The sequence below is a fragment of the Leishmania infantum genome, chromosome 29 (genome assembly GCF_000002875.2).
Source record: "Leishmania infantum JPCM5 genome chromosome 29".
Lineage (NCBI taxonomy): Eukaryota > Euglenozoa > Kinetoplastea > Trypanosomatida > Trypanosomatidae > Leishmania > Leishmania infantum.
In genome coordinates, this window is record NC_009413.2 from 650,274 (window position 1) to 668,457 (window position 18,184).

The 18,184-nt window shown below is 61.7% G+C and overlaps 2 protein-coding genes across 2 annotated transcripts; both read right to left on the reverse strand.

Annotated features, from left to right (window-relative positions):
- Positions 1-683: 683 nt before the first annotated feature.
- Positions 684-2,303, reverse strand: LINJ_29_1540 (conserved hypothetical protein; the record flags this gene model as incomplete). Its single annotated transcript, XM_001466635.1, has 1 exon — positions 684-2,303. One exon carries the CDS (start codon positions 2,301-2,303, stop codon positions 684-686), a length of 1,620 nt encoding a protein of 539 aa, XP_001466672.1.
- A 7,110-nt stretch (positions 2,304-9,413) lies between these two features.
- Positions 9,414-17,390, reverse strand: LINJ_29_1550 (putative phosphatidylinositol 4-kinase alpha; the record flags this gene model as incomplete). Its single annotated transcript, XM_001466639.1, has 1 exon — positions 9,414-17,390. One exon carries the CDS (start codon positions 17,388-17,390, stop codon positions 9,414-9,416), a length of 7,977 nt encoding a protein of 2,658 aa, XP_001466676.1.
- Between the last annotated feature and the right edge of the window lie 794 nt (positions 17,391-18,184).

The following is an 18,184-nucleotide window of genomic DNA, read 5'->3' on the forward strand; positions in this document are numbered from 1 at the left end:
CTTGCCCTTGCCGTGCTGTGCTTCCTTCTCCGTTATTGATTGCGATGCACGCGCGCTTTGCGGCTCTCTCCCTCACACTTTCGCTCTCGAGCGTGCGAGGATGGTGGAGATGATGCGGGGCGGGGTCGGGAGGAACAAAGGGCATCAGAATGGTGTGTAGGTAGGCGTGTTCGAGGGTGAGACGTTGCATGGGCCATTTGTTCGCCGCCGCAGAAGGAAAGAGTAAACCATGCCAGCCACAGTAGGTTGGGGAGGAGAGGGTCGGAGACGCTGAGGACGCGGCTTTCGGCGAGCCGGGCAGGCGCCAACGGCATTCTCGCGGTCCCTCGCCACATGGCTCACTCACAAGGCATTTTTCGTTTCGCTTGAGTTTGCTTCTTTCTACTATCGGCATTCATGCGAAAACTCGCAGCGCATTGTTGCGGTCCGCCGCCGCCTTTCCGAAGGGCTCAACACACGACTTTCAAGGCACCACAAGGACAAGACAAATGCCCTTACACGACCCCTCGACAGGCACTAGGCCATGCACGCCGCGCGGCATCCCCACTTGCACCACCAGCTACGGCGAAGCCAACAGTGCGGCGCTGCAAGTTCGCTCCGTTCGCCACGTGCATGTCGGCATGCGATTCACTGTTTTTGGAGCATGCATCACACCGCCGCCGAAGCGGCGGCGTTTGACCGTCTCACCGAAAGCGTACATTGCGGGCCAAAGGGGAGCTGGGTGGCGCCTTCAGCAGTCCGCGGCGATTGTGCATGCGCGCCTTACGAGCCTCGTCGTGCATCCGAACGGCACACTCAGCCGCCACGGTGCCGTTAAGCCCATGAGCGGCGAGCCCACCATTTGTATAGGCAACAGTTCCCTCGTTCGACAGTGTAGGGGTAATGCACTGCTTGCGCAGCCAGCGCTGCGAGGCCGCGCGGCCGCTGGCCTTGTCCGCCGCTCGATGGGCTTCGTATCGATGGTTCAGATACTCGCGCCCGAAGTCTGTGCGCAGAACGTACTCTAAACGATATACGTACTCGGAGATGCGCTCAAAGATCAGCTCGGACATGAGCAGGCGTGCCGCGCGCGCTGCCAAGGTGGTCAGGTAGGCGTTGTGCTTGTGGTCCTGAAAGATGATCGGCGGGGGGCTCGTATCCTCTGGAGCGAGGGCCCAGCGGAGGGAGCCGAGGATGGCGCGGGGCATGGCGGCGCTCAAGGAGCGCATTGCCATGGATTGCCCGGTCGACAAGGCTGCATCGCTAGCCCCACCTTCAGCGCCTTCGCCGAGAGTCTCTTCGCCGCCGGTGCCGCCCGTCGCGTCATCGCTTGCCGCAACGCCGTCGAACTCCTCTACCGACGATAAAACTGAAATGAGCTCTGGGCTCAACCCTCGGTGTTGCAGCAAGGAGACCGGCACCAGCCGCTCCATCCCACACGTTTCATACGCTGCTGCCAGCCCATAGGTGCATGTTATCATCTGCGACAGTGCCGAGATTCCGCGCACCTCCCCGTCTGGGAAGATGCGCGTCAACACCGGTACCACTTCGCTGTGTAAGAGCAAGTGCCCTTGGAAGATCGCTGGAGGGAACACGTCGGGGGTGAGGCACAGCATCCCACATTCCTTCAAGTACAAGAGCAGCAGATGCAGCTCCTCCCGCCGCGCGTACGGGTCACCACGGTCGAAGGCGTCGTAGAATATGCCAAGCGGGTGATCGGGACCTGGCACGTAGAGCCCCTCCTTCAAGAGGCGTTGCACAATCGGCGAAGGCGTTCGTGGCTGCCCGTGTGGCCGCTTCGTGTAGTGACTTCGAAACAGCTCAATGCTGTCCCACACTTTGTCGGATTCCCAGAGTCCTTTGCTGCCGACTACGGAGTTTAGGATCATCTCGAGACAAATATGGTCGCGCTTGCCCATGTGGTTGTGCCAGCTGTTAACGGGCTCACAACACAGCTCGCACCAGTGTGGGACCGTTTCCCACACCGATTCCGCTGTTAGTGTGAGGCTCGCGGTTTGCACGGACTGTCGGGGGGCGGCAGGCGGGTCCTGCTTGGGCGACGGGGACGAGCTCGGTGATACAGGAGTCGAGAGGGGCCCCGACCTCGGCGCTGCAGTAGACAGACAGCGGCACACACCTGTCAGCCCGGCCACGGTCGCCGTCCGCCGCGTCTGCCCGTGTAGGAAGTGCTGCGGTGGCTGCCGTGGAGCGGCGCCGCACATCAAACCGTGCTGCCGTACGCAGGCCTCTGCCACGTCGGCGACAACCCAGGACATCCGTGGGGTGCCCGCGCTGATCTTGGCGAATCGAACAAGATTCGCCATCCATTCCTCGCTAGGTCATGTTGACGCATGAGCACATTGAGGTGCGTGTGGGAGGTGGAGGCGGGTGCGCACGCGGTGAAGAACGTGGAGTGGAGAACCCGAGAGAGACGAACGAAGAGCAAACGGAGTGAAGGCACCCTCTGTGCGCGCTGTGCGTGGGTTGTGTGCTTACGACGAGTGACAACGCAGGGGAGGAAAGGGGGTGGTACACGGGGCGATACTGACCATCGGTTGCGAACCTGCGTGAGCGCGCAACCGAGCAACAAAGACCCGGTACACGGCAAAGATAGAGCAGGTAGCACTGTCACACGTTGCCGCCACTCACTCAACGCCTGCACCCGCCAGAGCACGGCATCATCGAAATCGTTGCGGAGAGATTCCTCCCGTTCGTCCGTCGCCCCTCCCCCGCCTTGTCGACTGTGCCGCTTGGCATGTTCAGTTTTTTGGGGTGTGTGCGTCGCTTTTCTTCTTGGGATTGCCTCGGAGGCACTCATACCGTAATGGCGGAAGCACAAACACACACACGCAGAGACTAGAAGCAGCAGCATGGTAGGCAACAGCGGAGCGGAATAGGTTGGCCACTCCCCAAACCACAAACATAGAGAGAGAGAGCCATACAAAGAGATAAGATGCGTGGGGGTGGGTGCTGAAAGAAGCAGCTCCATCGGCAATCGAACCAATGAACAGCATCAACAACGAAAGAAACGAGAGACACACACTCAGGTGAGTCGAGGTTATGTAACTGCCCAGCAGCGTGGTAAGAACGAAAAAAAAAAGAACGTGGAAAAAGGAATACACACGCTGCCTACGCGCAATCATGCCTCCAAACATTTTCTAAATGAGAGAAGCGCGACGGCTCTTGGGTCTGACGCTCCTCTCCACCCTTCTACGAATGAGACGTGGAGATCTAACGAGTGCGTGTGCACGGCTGCAACTCGAGCTCGTTCGCCTCATGTGTACCATCTGCGACAGCCAACACATTCCTTGAGCGCTCTGCACCGGAAACCTCCTCCCCTCCCTTCCCCCCTCCTCCCCCCAAAGAAAGAGAATATCAGCAAATAAAAGAGAAGCAGTGAGGGAAGGGCGCGCAGTGCGCAACGCGCACAAGAGACGCACACAGAGAGCCGTAAGAAGGAGAGAGGGTGGCGCAGCTGCGGGACGAGGATACGCGGCAGTGGGAACAGCGCGTTTGTCGGTAGGAGAGCGCTTCAGAGAAGCGGTGCAGGACGGCAGGCGAAGACGCTCGAAAGGTGCGCTGCCGTACACGGACAACAGCTGAATCAACGCCGCTAAAAAAAAAGAAAAACAGGAGGATTAGCACTCCTCCGCCAAGGGAGCAACAGAGCATCAATGACAACGAATCCTGCGTGTGCACGATTATCAAAGTGCGCTGTTGACGAGACGGCACACCTGTCGGTGCGCATCTGCGGTGTGTTCGCTGGGACTCGTTTTCTTCTGGCAGAAGCGTCCCTGAAGGGCAGCGCACATCCATATGTCGATGTCCGCGCTGGATGCACTTTCTCTGTCCATGCACACATAACTTTTTACGCCGGTCACGACGCATCTCTCTGCCCCCCCCCCCCCCCCCCCGCGCGGGATCGTACGTGGGCATGTGTAGGCGACTGTGAAACCCAAAGCGCAACGAAACGAACAGGGCAGACCGACAGCGCCAGGGAGCCAAGGGTGAGAGGAGGAAACGCCGGAGAACGGTGGCACGTGCACAAGGGCGAAACAAGAAGAAAGTGTTCATGATACGCTCGCGCAAGGTGCGAAAGCGAGCAGGTTCAACAAAGCAAGAGAAGGACCAACAGAAAAAAAAGGGTGCGGGCAACTGGTAGAGAAGACCAGCCGACAAGTGTTACGCAGTTGCCGGTGCGCTTGCGAGGAGACGAAGCCGGAGGCGCGTCAGTGACTGTGCAGAATTGAGAGGGATCGAGAGACAAAAAGGAGCAGGACTAACGTCGGTACCGTAGACCTCCCCCACAAAGGACCGAGCAGAATGGTACAACAAAGTGCGGATACCTGCATGCACGCCTGCACGCCAATCCAGGCACATGCACGAACAGAAAAAACCCCACGGAAAACTGCTGAGCATTCACAGGCAAGACACACACACACACACACACGAGTTGAGAGGCAGAGAGGGAACTTCAGTACAAAGAAATAGAGGGGAGCACGATACGGTGGGGAGAGTACAAGGGTGGAGTAAGGTTACGGTGAGCACCCAAGGAAGAAAAAGGAAAAAAAAACGAGTGTGGGACAGGTGATGTGGTCCAGTAACCTGAAGACGTCAGCCAAGCAAGAGAAGGGGTACCTACGGGGCTCTTCTACCTCCATCTCCAACACAAACACACACACGGATAGAGACCCTCAGGCACATGCACACAGCCCACTCGAAAAAAAAACACGAGAGAAGAACGCATCCAAGCCTCCAGATAATCACATGCATTGCGAACTCTATCGAGCACCACGGACGCCTTCCATATTAACCGCCTCGTACCACCCACTGCCTTTCCCTTGCTTCAGCTAGCAGAGGTACTCCTTGATCCAAGCAGGGCCGCCTTCAGGGTCCCGCTCGTGGGCGGAGGCCGTGGCGTCTGCCGTGCGGGTAGAAGGGGGTGGCGATCAAGGGGGCATGCCGGGCGAGCGCAGCAAGGAAGTCGGCCACACGCAGGCCAGGGCCCTCCGAGACCTTGCACGCCCTGCCTGCATGCCATGCCTCTCCCTCGGTCGCCACAAGCCGCGGCATGCCGTAATGTGGCGTGGGGACTCGCCTCATGCGCGTCTGGAGGACTCGCTGGTGCCATTCGAGGGTGCTCCCGTCATGCTTCCGGCATCTGCGCCTCATCAGCGCAGGCCCGGCCGGACGTAGAGGTCACCGCACGCTCCGCACACATGCGCCGAGTAGGGGGGGGGGCGGCTGATTCGTATATTGGGTCTCCTCGCGCCTTGTTCGCCCATCGCTCCTGCTCTGCTCACGTGCGCATGCCTTGTCTGGGTGTGATACGGCATGCCGGCTGTGCTTGGCAGCACCTGCGCACAGTGCTCGCATTCCTGCGCCCTCGGTGCCTGTTTCAGGACGACGCTGCTGCCTGGGGGTGGGGGAGAGGGCGTGGCTGGCCCGCTTGACCACACGTGCCGTCCCACAGGTGGGGCGCCGCTATGCGTGTGTGGCAAGGCAGCAGGGGGCATCCCGCCCTCTGCTGAGCCCACAGGCCTTTCGCAGGCGTGGGTGTGTGGAGAGGAAGGGGGCCCGCGGAGAAGCATGCGCCAGCGCAGCAGTAGGCAGCACACCATCCGCACCCCATGCCGCCACTGCCAGTCACCCGCCGTTGCAGGGATCCGCGGCGCGGGCAGGCGCCGGTGCGGGACTGAGCGAGCATGGTCTCCCGTCGCCTCGTGCAGCGCGGCTTCGCGGGATGTCGGCCTGACGCCTGAGACCGATGACCGAGTCCGTGGCAAGAGCCACACTTGTCTGCCTGTGCCTTGGCCGATCCGGGTGTCCTCGCACCAGGGTCGCGCCCCAGCTCCGTTGCTTCGCACTCAGCGCCATCGCTGCAGACGAGGCGCGGCCGCAGCGTCTTGTCGCTGCATCTATGGGTGCTATACCGTGGCGCATCGCGGGCGCTCCTGGCTGGATGTCTATGTGCGCCGCGCCATCTCTTCCCAGCGAGCAACGGAGCTTCGCAAAGCGGGCGAGTCGCCGCCTGCATGCCCCGGCGAGGGCTGCCAGAGCGTCGCGGCAACGCCGTGGCCCGGCGCGTACGCCTCCCACGCCGAATGCACAGGGCAGCCTCCTCGCGCGAGTGCGGAACACAGGCAGGCGGGTGCGGCGCAGAAGCACCGTGGAGCCGAGGGGCAGTGGGTCCCCGCCTCTTCGAGCAGGTCTCCGCTGTCTGTGTAATGTCCGGGTACCGAACCATGGCTGCGGCTGCATTGACGTAGGCGTGCTCAAGGTCCCTCCGGCAGTTTCTGCCGGCACCGTCCCGCCACGCGATGGCGCCGTAGGGTAGCTCTGACTCGGTCAGTGCTGTGTAGGAGGAGCGCAGAGGATACTTTCACGGGCCCCGCTCCTCCGAGCACCCTCCCCCTCAGCCTGGCGAGTCGAGCCGTGGCTACTTTGATAACCCCTGCGACGTGTTGGTCAATGCGCTGGCATTGGCTGGAGGTCCCTGCCGAGCGGGTGGGGGTGGGCGGCGGCGATTCTCTTCCAGGTGCACGCGTGCAACGGAGAGCCGCAGCTGGTTGCGGTGCCGCGCAACGGCGAGTGTGCACCGCCCTCTGGAGGGCGGGCCGCCATGTGGCTCGTATGACCTCCCCGCCCGAGAAATCCATGATCCAGCGAGTACGGCACGGGTCTACGTTGGATCTCCTAAGCACCGTGATGGTGGCACGCCGCGGACTGCCGAGCCACGCGCGCCAGCGTAGAGCTCACAAGCCCTGCTCGGGTTTTGGCACCTGGCTGCCGCTGCACTACGCTGTGGTGGGGCAGGCCCACGGGGTCCGTGGTGGAGCGGTGAGCACGCGAAGCCAGTATGCCGTGGCTGGAGCCTGTCGCCCAGATGCTCTGGGCCGTCGTCACGCGATCATTCGTTCGAGTAGCTTGCATGGATCGCTGGTCAGCGCTGCAGGGACGGTAGGACGTGGAGCCACCATCTGGCCTGTGCGGCTTCAGGAGCGGCGCAGTGAGCCCCTCTTTCCACGCAGCAGGGGCGCGGCCGGATATATCGCGCTGGCTTCTGCTGCAGCATCGTCGCCAACAAGTCGTCGGCTTGCTCTTCCGCACTGAGGAGGTGGCCGCCATATCAGATTGCGGATGCGTGTAGGGCGGGCGATTATCGATAGCCCGGATGCGTGCCGCTGACCGAGGGCCGGTGGTGGTGAGGGGTATGCAGGTCTACAACCATTCCTCTAGGCAGGCTCTTCGGTAAGCATGTCCGAGAGAGCGCGATCAGCGGGCAACGTCCAGGGCGTCTTCTCGAGGCCTTCCTCTGATCGCGTCCGTTTGGGTGCCCCGAACTGCGTATAAGCAGCCTTACCAGATGGTACAGTTTACCCGGTGGTCGTCGCGGGGAGTGTAGTCGTGGATGCAAGCTCACCTTGAATGGCAGATGGTAGCTATGCATGTGTAGTGGAGCGGTGGCAGGCGTGATTGCATGGGCGATTCGTCGTTGCTCCATGGTGCGCTTTCGGGTTGTGGTGATGGCCGAGGTCAGTGCGGCACTTTGATGCGCGCGAATCCTTGCTTCGGTCTTCTTGTGGTGTAGGCGCGGTCTCTGCGGAGCAAGTTCGCAGTCAGGACACAGCACAGTTTCCTGTCCGCCTCGCAGAAAGAGTGTGATCGGGCCGCAGTCCTTGATAGCAGCACCGCGTCATATTGCCTCCGCAAAGCAGGCAGTGGGCTTGATCGCGCAGTGGTTGCTCGGCGGCATTGTGATGGTGCCCCAATCAGAGATGCGGGCAGCCGAGCGCCATGCTGACGTCTCCTTAGCGTGTCCGTGGTCCCCCCCCGTCTGCGCTGTCTTATGCCAAGGTGTCTTTTACCGCGTGTGCAGGCCTGTTTGTCATTGAATCAGTCGGGGTAGAATGACCCTAGTCCAGTGGTGTCCCCCCTTTCCGTGTCCCGCGTCGGGTGGTGCCAATTGGTATCCATTCTCATAACGTGAGGGCTGAGAGTGACGTCGTCTGGCATCTGATTGAGAACTTGCCGTGCCACCAGATCCTTCTCAGGTGCGTGGCGGTGCGTAAGGTTTATTCACTGAGTAGGGCTACCACAGCGAAGCCAGAGCGTCCCTGCTGCAACCGCGTCCTGGGTAACGGGAGGGAGGGCGTACACCTGTGCGCATGTCCTATTGTGAGAGCAGCGAGACACGAGCGCCACGCTTCTTTTCGCTTGCTACACCGGAGTGCTGAAAACCAGGGAGAGCATATGCCTTGGTCGACCTGTCGCGTGAAAAGGGTTTCTTGCAGCATGCTGATGTGTATCGAGGGTTCATGAAGGAGCCGGGCGACCCAGCATCACTGGGCGTCGTTCAGCCCATTTCGGTTCTACTGCATACCGCGTAGGTTTGATCCAGTGTCACGCTCCACATCACCACAACGCAATGCAAGCAGAAAAGAAATCGGCGGATGCATATATCTGTTGGTGAATCCCCGACACGATGCGCAGTGAGTTAGTACAAGACATGATTATGACCGCGTTTCTCTGCGATAGAGCGCGAGCATAGACCCCTTCGCCGAAACCACCAGCAGGGAGCAGGTTGCAGGTTCTTGGCTTCGACACCAGATGAATATACCCACATGACGGGGGGGGTGGAGGGGGCGGGACACACCCCTCAGCGCGTGGTATCCCAGCGTCCCGTGCCCCCACTCTGTGTGTGGGGAAGCTAAGCAAGCCCCCTCATCCCTGCCGCATGCTGAACCGCTTCCGGTGGTGAAATGGTAAGGCACCTACGACGAGGGGGGGGGAGCAGGTCAGAGCGATGCATCGCTGCGGACGTTAGCGGTCAGCTCCTGGGTCTCGTTGCGTCGGAGCGACCTGCGACAGTGAATATGTTTGCGCCATCGGTGCATTAGGCAGAGTGTCGGCGTGGCTTGAGCGTGTGTCTCGCCCGGCCCTCACTGCCCTTGCTGGTGAAGGGAGCCGGAGCCACCCCGAGGAGGGGATGCGCCAGGGGGGCGGCCAGCACGGTGGAGGCGGCTGTGAGGCGACCTGCGAGGTGGGTGGGCGGCCAGCGTTAGAGGCAGGGGGCCGCGCTGAGGTGGCGGAGTCGGCGCATTGCCGTAACGCGCGTGTCGGCTGCCGCTTCACACTACGAGGATGGGGCTCGTGACAGGCTGGCTAGAGGGAAGCTGAAGTCGTGTCGCATGGCAAAGAAACGGTCACGCGGCGAAGAAGAAAAATTGAGCGGGCGCTCCCCCTTGACATGCGACGGTGCGGTCGCCGACGTCTTCCTTGAACGCAGCCACGGGGTGTAACACAAAAAAAAAATGGTGAAGGGGGGCGGGCGGGGGCGAAGAAAGCGGCATCACCACGAGCGCTACGCTGCGTTAAGAGGGTTGTGGAGCGAAGGCGTGGCACACAAGCACGAGTGCACAGCTGCGACACCCTCACATTTCAATACCCTCGGCAACCTTTTGGTAGTAGTCGTAGAGGACGGTTGTGAAGTTCTGCCGCGACTCGTGGATGAGGCGACGCATATAGTCAGCAGCCTCAATTTCGTTCTTGTCGACGGCCAGCCGCTGCGCGAGGTCGGCGATTGTCTTCTTCGGCTTAAAACACGGCAATCCGCTGCGAAGCATGAGCTCCACCATCACGCATATCTCACGCGCATACTGCCGCACGGCGAGGTAGCAGCGGTTCACGAGGGTCTTGAAGTAGATGTAGTTTTCCTCGTCCACAAGAGCGCGGGCAAGGGTCTTGCTCTGCAGCGTCGATTCGCCACTGACGTCCATGCCGATGAGCTGCACCATCTCCGTCGTCAGCTTGAACGGCGAAGACTCGAAGTTAATGTCGCCGCCCGGCGAGGTGTCGAACAGGAAGCCGAAATCGATGTGGACGAGGTTGCCGTCGGCGTCGATCATGATGTTGCCGTTGTGGCGGTCCTTGATGTTGAGGATGAAGGAGACGACCGAGTACGCGGCCGTGCTCCTCACGAAGTTTTCGCGAGCGCGGCGGAAGCCAGCGGACTCGGGATGGCCAAATGTCTGCACGAAAAACTCCGCGACGTTCGACTCGACGAGCTTGCCGATCTCATTGCGACTTCTTGACCGAGGCACACATTCGATGATGCCGCTGCTCTGCCCGGTCGTGATGACGCGGTATGGGTAGAGAAAGGACGGCACGCCAACGGAGTTCAGGATGCGCTGTATGAGGCCGATGAGCTGCAGCGAGATCTGGTCCTGTCGGCAGTCGTCACCCATCTTAAAAATGCACGCCTTCACGACCGGGCGCGACACAGGGTCGCTGTGGCTGTTCCCAGCACCGTGCCCGTGCTCGTCGGCAGCCGCCGAGTCGACGTCGTCTGGCGTCAGCGCGTCCTCCGCTGTACGCGGGACGCACGTGAACTGCACCAGGATCGGGCACTTGGCAGCGCTCTGCATGGCCCCAGCCGTGTGCGGGATGACGTCGGTGATCCGGTAGTTCGGATCCGTGGGGAGGTAAAGGTGCCGCAACTTGGGCAGGGCGTGGAAGACGTCGTCCTTCAACCTCAGCCGCAGTTGCGCCTTGCGCTCGGGCTTGTCGAACTTCATGATCTCCCCCGATAGCGATGTCATGAGGTCCACAAAAGCGAACTCGGACCTGTAGAAGGCCTCTTCATTCGGCGTGAATGCTGCCTTGATGCGCCTCTCCACCTGCTGGCACTTTTTCGCTAGGGCACCGCTGCCCTCGCTCTCGGTTTGCAGACTCCAGAGCAACTGGTGCGCGAACATGGTGCTCCTTGCACTCGTGCGCACGAGGAAGGCCTCGATGCTGCCGCTCTCGTCCGTCGCTAAGAGCTGCAGCAGCTGCGGCAGGTAGAAGATGAGCTTCTCGCTGCGCTGTGAGAGCAGGCTGCGGATGGCGTAGCTATTGACGGTCTTGTACGCGGCGTAGCGTGGGTCAAGCAGGCGGAGGGCTTGGATGATGGTGCAGGAGCAGAAGAGAAACAGCCGCGGTGCACCAGCGCGCAGCACGTCCTCCGTGAGGTAGAGGTCCACCGCCTCCGCAACGTTCGAGTACCGCTCCGGATGTGCCACGACACGCTGCGACGCCGCCAACCGCACGGCTGGGATGCTCGAGAAGCGGTAGACCATGGCGACAACAACCTCCGGGTTGTGGTGATCGGCGCACTCGATTAGCTTTCCCCAGCCAACGGAAGGCGTCGTGTTGGGTATCTTGAGCGTGCGGCGCGGCGTGCGCCAGACACTTAGCCGCAGCACCTCGTGCTCCACCAGGACGCGCAGCAGATGCAGCAACCCCTGAAGCCTCAGTTTCTCTCGCACGATCAGCTTCGGCAAGCCTGCCTCGCCACCGTCGGTCGCCTGCCGCACCGCAGCCACGGCCTCGCGCACGACGCTTAGCGACTCCCAGTGATGTACATGTGGCATGTCCCGCTCGCGTTGAACACCACTGCTGAAGTCGAGGAAACCGAGAGTTGTGCGGGTGAGCAGGTCAGCCTCCTCCTTTATCAGCTGCGACAGCGAGCTCAACACCTTCGCCTCCTCTCTGGCCAGCACCGGATCCTTGGCGTAGTACCAACTCGGCGGTGTCTTGGTGAACCACCGCAGCAGCGCCTTGTACCACCGCTGGCGCAGCGCACCAATTGCGGGAAAGGGCACTAACGTCAAGAGGCCAGCGCGCAGCTGGCGCACGTTGGCCTCCCTAAGCAGCTGCGCGATGCTGCCCACCACGAGAAAGCAGCGCATCGTCTCGCCAAACATGTCGTCTCGCAGAGACAGCACCGCGGCGAACTGCATAATGTGCGCCGCGACAAGGTACAGTTGGCGAAGCACCTCGGGGCTGAGGCACAGCGGGCTGCCCTCCTCCACGTACATATCCGCGAGAAAGGAGAGGAGCAGCTTGTGCGGGGAGGCGCTGTCAACGTTGTCAGCCACGTACACAGCAGCTTCCTCGGGCACACGGGCTCCTCTCTGCCCCCTCGCAGAGACGGTGTTGTGGGGGATCGGCACGTCGCCTGTCTGCACCTGCCGGTTCTTGGAGGAGCAGTAGCCGTCAAACAGCCCTAGCCGATTGGCCGCCGTCCATACGAAAGCCGTGTCCAGCTCCTGCAGCATCGGCAGCAGGTAAGCCTCACGGTTCTGGCTCAGCAGCCACTTCCAGCACAGGATGGCTTCGTACAGCACATCGGAGCGGAACGTTTGCACGGCGCCTTGCACCAGGTACTGCAACAGCTGCCGCCGCCCGATGGGGGTGCCGCTGCCCGTGACGAGCAGCGCCACGGCGGCTGCGAAGCTCGCGGCCGTCTCCGCGCGGGCTGGGGCGCCGAGCGGCACCCGCGTCACGCCCATCTCTTGCGCCGCAGCATCCTCGTCGGCGACGGTGGAAGCGCGAGGCGCCAGCACCGTGCCCACGGAGTAGCCAGTCTCCACGAAAAGGGCCCGGGCAGGCCGCAGGAGATTTGACTCGAGCCGCTGCGCCACCGCCGACGCCAAGGCACGTCGGCAGAGGCGCGTGGCTGCCCACAGCTGCGCCACGACGGTGCTTTGCATTTGCCCAGCGGACGCGTACCAGCTGGAAGCTTGCATCGCACCCTGCGCGCGGCCATGCAGCAGCAGCGTCTGCGCGTATTCAGTTTTCACGACATGACCAGCCGCCCCAGCCCCACGCATGACAGTGATGGCACTGTCGTCCAAATTGGGTGGTGTCTCCTCAACCCGGTACAGGGAAGCCAGGACGGCAAGTCGGGATCCAGCGTGGTGCCTGCCAGCCTGCGTCGTTGCCTGCTCCCCGCACTCTTGCTGCTGGATGACCATGAACTTGATGGCTGTTTCAAAGAGGGCTATCGGTGCCTTGTCCTGCAGTATGGCAGCCCACCGCTCCGCGACATCCGCGACGAACAGTACGTGCTGCTGGCGCTCCACGCTGTGCGGGTCGGCGGCCACCGCAGGAACAGTCGAAAAACGAACATGCTCGCAGAGCGACTCGATCTGCCCGGCTGTGCCGGCTTCGAGGAGGTCCAGCATGCACCACAGGAGCGGCAACGCGCTGGCATAGGCGGCGTAGGTGGGAAACGACCTCACCACGCACAGCACCAGCTTGCTCGCCGACTCGCGTACCGACCCAATCGCGAAGCCCACCAGAAAGACGAGCTGCATCAGGTCAGTACGAGTGACCTGGAAGGCGACACCCGGCAGCATGCTGCGCACCGCTTCGATGTAGTGGTCGCACGCTGTGCTCAGGATGTGGCCTAGCGCTTCCGGTATTGCAGCGCTCGCGACAAACTCACGCACCTCAAAGTGACGGTAGAGCGTCAGCTGCGCCACTGACCCCGCCGCCGCTCGCAGGATCTCTAGCTCCGCCACGCACTGAAGAAGCATTAACTCCCCCATGCTCAGCCGCTTCCAGCACTCCTTCCTGCCGCCGCAGAGCCGCTTCAGCGACTTGTACAGTGACGCGTGCACGATACCGCTCTTTGCGGTGACGTCAGCGACCACCATGGGGCAGTGAAGCGCGCCGGCCAGTGTGTAGCGCAGGAGCACGGCGACGTCCGCCATGGCCTGCTGAACGTCGGACGAGCACATGCGCAGGAGTGGTGCCGCCGAAGCGGCGATGAGGCGCAGTAGCTTGCACTGCTTCGTCGACAAGATCGGCGCGCGGGCAAGCGCGGCCGCGGCTGCAGCTGGGTTCGCGCTCTCCATAGGCGCCATGCCCCCAGCCCTCACCGCCATAAGGGCCTCTGCAGTATACTTGTAGTAGGAGAACATCATCCAACATGAGCGAAACAGCGCCCAGCACTCAAGCTCTACCTGCTCCGCAGGGCCAGCTCCAGAGCCGCCGCTGTCGTCCGCCTCGGCCGCCACGAGCGCGCGCGATAGGCGGCGGTAGTAATAAAACATGTATTGATCGCTCGTGCTGGGGTCCTCGAGGGTGAGGTAGCGCGCGTACTGATAGTGCGTGCAGAGCTGCTTTAGTGATCGGACCGGAAACAGAGTGGAGAGGTGGAGCAGCATCGTTAAGGGTCGAAAGAACGGCGACAGAACCGCCAGCGCTAGCGGCGCCATCACAGCGGACGTCGTCTTGTTCAGGGGCCTCTCCCAGCCGCATGCCGGGTCCTGGTACAACACCCCTGACGACGGCCACGCCACGCTGAGCATGTTCTGGATGACACCACGCAGGAGCAGCACAACGCTCATGCGCTCCGCGTTGAAGGCGTGCAGCAGTCGCGCGCGATCCCTCGCGATTACCCCCGCAGACCGCCGAGTCCCCTTGCCTGGTCCCTCCCTCGCCGCCTCCGCTTCCTGCACCAGCGCGAGCGCCATGCTCGACATCCCGCGCAGCCGCTCATGCACCCGAAGCACCAAATTCACAAACGCCTTTACAGCCACAGTCATCACCGGCGTGAGCAGCTTGTGGCGACTCACGCTCCCCTCCCCGAGGCTCCAGAGATGCTCGCGCAGTGAGTCCACGTAGGTGTCGCACAACAGCTGCCCGTAGCGTGACAGTTCCTCGCGCTTGGAGTCACCACGTGCGCTCGTCGTTGTGCAGCTCCGCGCGAGGCCGGCTCTCTCCTCCTGCTCCTCCGCCACGTGGTGGTAGCCTTCCACAACGACAGTCGGCACCAGGATCGCGGACAGGGCGTCGAAACACAGCGCCAGCTGGCGAGCGCGAAGGTGCGTTGCATGCTTCCGCTCCTCTTCCGGGTCTGCGGCAGCGGCACCGACGACGGTTCCCTGTGGAGCTGCTGCAGGACTCCCATTGCTGTTGTTGCCGCTGGCGCGCGCTGTGTGGCTGCTGCCCTTACGTCCCAGAGACCCGTGCGTGGCCGTCGCCGCTTCCTCAGCGCCACAGCGAGCAGAGAGGCGCACGACGGCGTCCATCACCTCTGAAATGGCAAACGAGCGAAGATGTTGGTTTGTGGAGCACATGTATTGAATGCACACAGCCGCCACCATGCCACGCAAGATCGCGTCGCTGCTCGCATCCGAGGTAGGCGGCGTCGGCGGATGCACATCTGGCACGCCCCCGAGAAAGCTTCGGTTGGCGACGGCTGTCGCGTCGTCCGGCACGCTTTGCTGGAGAATTGTGTGGATAAGCTCGTGTATGAGCTCCTCGATGCAGCGGTAGAAGTTGTTGGAAAAGTGTGCTCGCCTCTGCGATATAACAAACAGATCGGTGCCGGCAGCGGCAGCGTCGGTGCGCCGTATCCTCGGCATCGCTGCCGCCGCGCTAATCGGACTGATGGAGCGCGGTGCTGCGGAGGTGGTGGCGCGGCCGCTCGCCGCTTTCATTACAGAGGTGTCGTCGCGGCTCTTGAACTCCTTTGCCGTCACGACGCTCAGCACGCGCGCCGCCGCCTCTGTGAGTGACGCACGCAGCTGCTTCGCTTCCTCCGTCCTCGGAAGCGCGTTCATGATGCTAGTGGGGAGCAGGAGGAGCTTGATGATGTTGCTGCAAATCAAAATGCGCAGTGACTCCTCTTCCGCGGATGGAACATAGGGGGCCGCCGCCGGCGCATCGCTGTCGCGCCGTGTGTTACCATCCTGTCCGCGAAGGGTGTCTCGCCCACGTTGACTCGCCCCCCGCTGTTCCTCCCGTCCCGGCGCGAGTTGTGGCACTGCGGGAGGGCAGCCACTTTGGTTTCTGGTCGTGCGCGTTCCCGCTGACATCCCGACGAGCGACTGGTGGTAGGCGGCCGTGGCGCTCGTAATGATGTAGTAGCACCGCAGCCGCTCCACCTCAGTCCGGAGTAGATGCTGCACCACCATGTCAATGTTGTGCCGAAACAACGTCAGAGGGTGCTTCTCAGCGGTGGTTACGGCGTCCTCCCAGGACCCGATGGTGTCTTGCAGGGCCTTCCAGACAAGCTCAATAAGCTGATCGCCCTCTGTGAAGTCCGGCATCGAGCCGAGGTCGACCACTTTGGATGCGCACTCCTTCGCCATCTCCTGATACTGCCGGATAAGCATCGTCAGCGTGGCGGTCACAACGTGGGCGTGCAGCTCCTCTCGCTGGAACAAGCCGCGCACGACGTATCTTTCCTGAATAACAGCCGTGATCCAGTTGTTCGTGCGCTCGTAGTCGATGACGCGAGAGCAGCTGATGGCCTCAAGCAAGACGGAGAGGACGCGCTTGTACGACAGCTCGCGCCGGTGACTAGATGTGGCGAAGGCATCGGTGAGGTCGTGCAAGTGGTTCACGAGCTCCGGGCCTAGGTAGAAGAGCTGCTGCGAGTGCGTGAGTGAGATGCCGCGTAACACACCGAGCGCGACAGGATCGTGCACGCATTCGTCGATGTTGCTCGGGATACAGCGCACGAAGATGGCGTCGAGGGCGCGGTGGCCAAAACCGACAAGGCCATAGTTCTTGTCACGTCCAAAAGACGGCTGCGTCGGCGTTCTGACACCGGCACCGCCGCAGCTCCCCATTGGCGCTGCGCCAGACGCTACAGCGCTGCTGCTGTTGCTGCGGCCGCTGCACGGGATGCCCGCTGTCCCCGCGCCGGTCACGCCAGCCTCGTTCGTGCCGCCGTGCCCGTCCTTCTCGTCCCCTTCGACATCCTCATCACAGCGCAACTTCAGTCCACATGCCACGAGCGCAGCGGTGAAGTCCTCGAGACTGACACCGCCGCCGAAGCGGAGCGAGCGCAGCTTCGAAAGCAGGGTTGTGTAGAGGGCACTGCACTCTGTGAAGAACCCTTTTGTGCGATCCACGGGGAGCCCGCTGTATCGGCACGACACGGCAAAGGCGAAGAAGGACACCATAGCAGCCGCGGTACGCCGCGAGATGAGTGGCTGCGCCGCCTCAGCGCGCGTGAGAACATCGTTGAGCCGCGAGAGCCGCAGAAGTGTTCGCACTCGTGGATTGCGGAGAATATCAGGGCTGGCACCGAGGTTGCTCATGCTGACCCCGCCGTTCTGCCTAGTAAAGAGGACGCCGCTGCCACGGGGCCAGGACCCCGCGATAGCCGTTTGCATGGCGGTCGCAGGAGCAGTGACGGCCTTCGGGGGCAAATACGTTGTCGCAGCAGCGGTGGCCGCCGCGGGCGGGAGAGAGTCAAGCTCCTTCGAGTTGAGCTCCAGCAACCGATCCACCATGCGTAGGTAACCTGTGTCTACCCCACCACCGCTGTGCATTGCATCACGGTCAGGATCATAACAGCCTTCACATTCGCTGGCATCCGAATCGGATAGATCAACCCCTCCGCCGCCGTCACTGCAGCTGCTACTGATGTCCTCGCCAAAGTTGTGGCGGGGCCACCGCTCCCTGCCATCAGGCACGCACGCCTCGGACGGAGGCCGCGGCGCACCAGCTGTTGCAGATGAGGTTGCCTCGGCGCACTCATCCGTCAGGAGCTGCGCAAGCACCGATGCCATCACGAGAGTCGGGCTGCTCTTGATCCAGCCCGGAAACCGGATGTCGTTCATTGTGCCGAGACCCGCTGCAGTGAGACTTTCCAGCGCGCAGTTCAGTGAGTAGAACACGCCAACTCAATTTTCCTCCACGGTGCTGTGTTTTGGATGGAGGGGAGAAGGAAAAATATCGTCGCTTGCGTGTGTGTGTGTGTGTGTGTGTGAGCTTCCGCGCTCCCGGTAACAGTTCAGAACGAAAAGGAGAGAGAGAGGGGAGCAGAAGGCCGCTATCAACCGGGGAGCTTCTACCGCGACGCACAAACACTCAGAGAGAAGAAAAAGGCAAACCTAAGAGATACACAGAGAGGGAGAGAGACGGGCAAGAGCGGCCGAGGACGAGAGAGGAATGGGCCGCGGGAGGGGCCCGTATATGTGTATGTATGTGTCTGAAGAGGAGGGAGGGAGAGGGGGAGGGGGGATGTAAAAACAAAAGAACACATGCATACACACACACACACACACCAAACAAAAGCGTGCGTTGCTCTTTCGTACCGATCCAAACAAGACGTCATACACAACGGGGCTTTAATGTGTATGAGAGAGAAACGAGCGCAAGCCGGATTACCATACAAGGGACGTGGAGGAGAGGGAGAGCGAGGCAGTGAGGCGTGCCTTTCCTCCTCTCTCGCGTTTTTGTGTTATGCGCTCTTGCGTGGATCGTTTTGTTTCGCGGCTGTGCTTGTGCGTGCGTGTGTGCTGAACTAATGACAGGGCATTACACGGAGACAGCACAGATGTTCAATCAAAATACAGCGATGGAATGTGGAGGTGGACAGAAGGAGACTCCGCCAGTGGGCGTGCACGCAACT